This window comes from Juglans regia, chromosome 2, assembly GCF_001411555.2.
Source record: "Juglans regia cultivar Chandler chromosome 2, Walnut 2.0, whole genome shotgun sequence".
Classification (NCBI taxonomy): Eukaryota; Viridiplantae; Streptophyta; class Magnoliopsida; order Fagales; family Juglandaceae; genus Juglans; species Juglans regia.
In genome coordinates, this window is record NC_049902.1 from 20,472,122 (window position 1) to 20,476,671 (window position 4,550).

General features: G+C 39.6%; 1 protein-coding gene across 1 annotated transcript; it reads left to right on the top strand.

Moving 5' to 3' along the window:
- Window positions 1–2,140: 2,140 nt before the first annotated feature.
- Window positions 2,141–4,220, top strand: LOC109019635. The gene is made up of 3 exons (XM_019001976.1): window positions 2,141–2,394; window positions 3,140–3,377; window positions 3,504–4,220. The coding sequence occupies exons 1-3, from the start codon at window positions 2,141–2,143 to the stop codon at window positions 4,218–4,220; spliced, it is 1,209 nt and encodes a 402-aa protein (XP_018857521.1).
- Window positions 4,221–4,550: the final 330 nt, after the last annotated feature.

The following is a 4,550-nucleotide window of genomic DNA, read 5'->3' on the forward strand; positions in this document are numbered from 1 at the left end:
GATAAGTGAAATGGACCACAGGTGCTCTCCACAGGCCCACGTACACTTAAGAGTCTGTAGCCCAGGAAAAGTTGCATACTCCATCGAAGAATTTTCCTCATAGCACTTGGAAGAAGCGTGCTCGTAAGTCTAATCGGCATGCATCTACCTAGGCTGTGATCTTGGGTAACAAAAGAACTATTGAAGACTCAGTGAGTGGCATTTCTACTCGAGCGGGGACTAAGAAGAGTAGAATGACAAACGTCTTAGATGAAAGAAATATGCAAAACGAAGCTTTGGATGTAGACCTATCAAAGTTGACATCGGCAGAGGTTGTTGTACAGCCCTATCGACACCAATGAGGTTCCTCAGTTGGAAGTCCCATGGGCTTGGGAACCCATGGGGAGTTCGAGCTCTCTCTAACTTAGTTAGAAAGGAAGGTCCCAAAGTGTTGTTCTTGCAAGAGACTAGACTGCATGAAAAAGTGATGACTAGACTAAAATATCGGCTGGGATTTGAAAATTGTTTGTCAGTTGTGAAGGAAGAAATGGGGGTATTGCTTTATATTGGAAGCATGATATCAATGTGAGTATACATAATTTATCTCGATATCACATTCATGCTTCTATCCAGGATGTGGTTGTTTCTTCTGAGGAATGGTTTTTTACTGGGGTATATGGCCACCCGAAGCTAGTAAAAAATAGGTAACTTGGAACCTTTTGAGATCTCTTAAGGTACCAAGGGAACAAGGGTGGCTGTTGATGGGAGACTTCAATGAGATATTGAACCCAATTGAGAAGTGTAAAGGGAGGGAGAGAACAAAAAGACAAATGCAAGATTTTAGATAGGTGGTGGATGAATGTGAATTGCTGGATCTAGGATTTCAAGGTACACCATTCACTTGGTGTAATAAGAGAGAACCTGCATTTTGTATAAGCGAGAATTGGATCGTTGTTTGGCAAATCCAAAATGCAAATCCATGTTTCCTTTTGCCTACATTAGACATGGTAATGTTGCTTATTCTAACCATGTACCAATTAACCCTACACTTACAGAATGACATCACGCAAAGACAAAGAAAGAGGTTGTTTCATTTTGAGGCTGTATGAGTGGAGGATGAAAGGTGTAAGACTATTATAACAAATGCTTGGACAGGGTGGGATGGAGATCGAGGCATGGAGGGAGTGATGAGACAGATAAAAAGATGTGGGGAGTAGCTAGATTCATGGAATAGAAGGAGCTTTGGCAATGTTCGAAAGAGTCTGAAGAAGGCCAAACTGCAGTTACAATTACTTCAAGAATTTGATCCGCGAGGACATAATAAAGTAGAGATTAAAAAGGCTTGTGCAGAGGTGCATCAGTGGTTAGCAAGAGGGGAGATAATGTGGCGGCAAAGATCAAGAGTCTCATGGCTAACTGATGGGGATAAAAACACTACTTTTTTCACCAGAAGGCTTCACAGAGAAGGGCTAGAAATTTGATTAAGGGTATTCGTGACTCATCAAGGAATTGGCAAGTGGAGGAAGCAAGAGATGCAATGATCCTTGATTATTTCCAAACTCTTTTTAATGCTTCAGTTGAAAGAGGCAATATGCAATTTCTTGACAGGTTAAGGGGAAGGGTGACTACTGAGATGAAGGCACAACTTGAAAGAGTGTTTGTTGCTTATGAAATAGAAATTGTTCTCAAGGAAATGCACCCGATCAAAGCACCTGAACCTGATGGTATGGCCCCCTTGTTTTATCAAAAGTATTGGTCTGTTGTGGGTGGGGATGTTACAAATGTTGTTTTGAATGCTCTTAACAATGGTAGTTTTCCTACTCAATTAAATCATACTTTTGTTACCTTAACACCAAAGAAAAAGAAAGCTAAATTGGTCTCTAAGTTTAGGCCAATAAGCCTTTCTAATGTTGTTTACAAATTGGTGTCAAAAGTGCTAGCAAATCGACTAAAGAGCATTCTACCTGATCTGATCTTCAAGTCTCAATGGGCATTTGTCCCAAGTAGGTTGATTTCTAACAATGTCCTTATTGCATATGAGTTGATCAATTTCATTAGTAGGAAGAAGCAAGGGAAGAAAGGCTTCATGTCACTCAAACTTGACATGAGTAAAGCCTATGATCGTATTGAATGAGACTTTCTTGAAAATGTGGTGCAGAAGATGGGTTTTGGAGCAAAGTGGGTTGCTCTAATTATGTATCGTGTGAAATCAATTTTATTTTCCATATTGGTGAATGGGGAACCTAAGGGGCCAGTTTTTCCTAGTAGAGGTATAAGGCAAGGGGATCCCATTTCCCCTTACCTTATCTTACTTTGCACTGAGGGCCTGATATCACTGTTACAACAAGCTGATGTGCAAGATGCAATGGAAGGAATCCGAATCTGTAGAGGGGCTCCAAAGTTTAACCACTTAATGTTTGCAAATGATAGTGTATGAACAAGCATCTGGCCAAAAAGTGAATAGGGAAAAGACCTCTATGGTTTTCAGCAAGACAGTTCCTACAAGCTTGCAAACTGAAATCATACAGTTCTAGGGAGTTCAGAGACACCAACAGTATGATAAATATTTGGTGCTCCCATGTATGGTGGGTAGAGGAAAACATCATGCTTTTTCTAAACTAAAGTCAAAGGTTTGGCAGAAGTTACAAGGGTGGAAAGGAAAACTCTTATCACAAAGGGGAAAAGAGGTACTTATTAAAGCTGTTGCACTCTTTATTCCCATTTATTCTATGAGATGTTTCAAGCTTCCAATGTCTTTGTGCAATGAGTTGGAGAATCTGATTGCTAAATTCTGGTGGGGTCAGAGGAAGGAAGAGAACAAAATTAGATGGGTAAATTGGAGAAAACTATGCAAATCTAAAGGACAGGGGGGACATGGGTTTCAAAGATCTACACACTTTCAATATGGCTCTTGTAGCTAAGCAGGGATGGAGGATCTTGAAGAAAGAAAACTCTCTATTACATGACATCTTTAAAGCAAAGTATTTTCCAACAACAACTTTCAAAGATGCCAAGTTAGGTGCAACACCCTCTTATGTGTGGAGGGGAATATGGGAGGCAAAGAGTTTATTACTACGAGGGTGTCGATGGAGAGTAGGTGATGGTAAGAATGTTTGGACTGATTACTGGCTGCCTCATCACAAACTTGTTCTAGTTTCAGAGCACAGCGGAACTGGATAGTTTCTGAGCTTATTGATGATCACACAAATATGTGGGATATGAAAAAGATCTCTCGACTCCTACCCCCAAGAGTAGCTTATGAGGTCTTCAAACTACCACTTCCTGCTAATAACAGACCTAATACTATAGTGTGGGAACTTGAGAAGCATGGTTTGTTTACCGTTCGAAGTGCTTACAGATTGTTCCTAGCATCTAAAGAAGAGAGGCAGCTGGGGGAGGTATCATATAGAGAGGAGCAAAAGAACGTGTTGAGGAAAATCTGGAAACTGTAAGTTCCAAATAGAGTCAGAAGTTTTGCTTGGAGGATATGTCAGAATGGTTTGCCTACATTAAAGAATTTGCAGGCAAAGAAGGTACTGACAGATGCAATGTGCAAAAGGTGTAACATGGAGGAGGAGGTTATCAACTATGCCTTGCTTTATTGTCCTAGACTCCAAGATGTCTTGTTATCTCAACTACACTTTTTGAAGGAAAATGCATTGCAGACAGATTTCATTCATGTTGTGGATCAAGTAATTCGAAGGAACAATTATGGAGAAATGGAAAAGCTATTCTTATGTGCTTGGGGAATTTGGTACAGCAGGAACCAACTAATATATGAGAATAAGAGGATAGATCCAACACAAGCAATAGATAATGCTCTATCAATTGCAAAAGAGTATGAGTGTGCTATAGAAGAGCAGAACAAAGGTCTTAAACCTTACTGTGGTTGGTTTCCTCCACCTGTTGGCCACCTAAAATTGAATGTTGATGGAGCATTATTTCATGAGCAAAGTAGATCTGGTGTGGGAATGATCCTCCGAGATGAAACTGGTAAGGTGATCTTCTCTGCTAGTAAACTTGAGCATGAGAGCATTGATCCTATGGAAGTGGAACTTGTGGCTTTGCTAAGGGGCCTACAATTATGTCTGCTGCTGGGAATTCATGATCTTGAAGTGGAAAGTGATGCTTTGTTGGTTGTACAAGAGCTTACAAAAGAAGAGGAGTCAATGTCTATTTGGGAAAATCTGGTTTTTGAGATTAGAAATCTATTAGAAAGGTTTCCAAAAGTTGTAGTATAGCATAGAAGCCATATGACCAATGCTGCCGCTGATTGTTTGGCAAAATATTCATGGCATCTACATGACTTAATAGTTTGGTGGAACTCTTTCCCTGAAATGGTTTCACATATCATTGAGCATGATGCATTGTAGTTATTTTCTGATTAATGGAGTTTGTTGCTTGGTTAAAAAAAAAAAAAAAAAAAAACTAGATTAGTAACAAAATCAAGTTAAAAATTGATACCCATAGCCATAATTAATACACATTTCCAACTTCTCATGTTCAAGACTTCAGGCTCTATATAAGAAGGTGTGCTCAAACATGAGTACATCAGAATACTAAAAACTTGA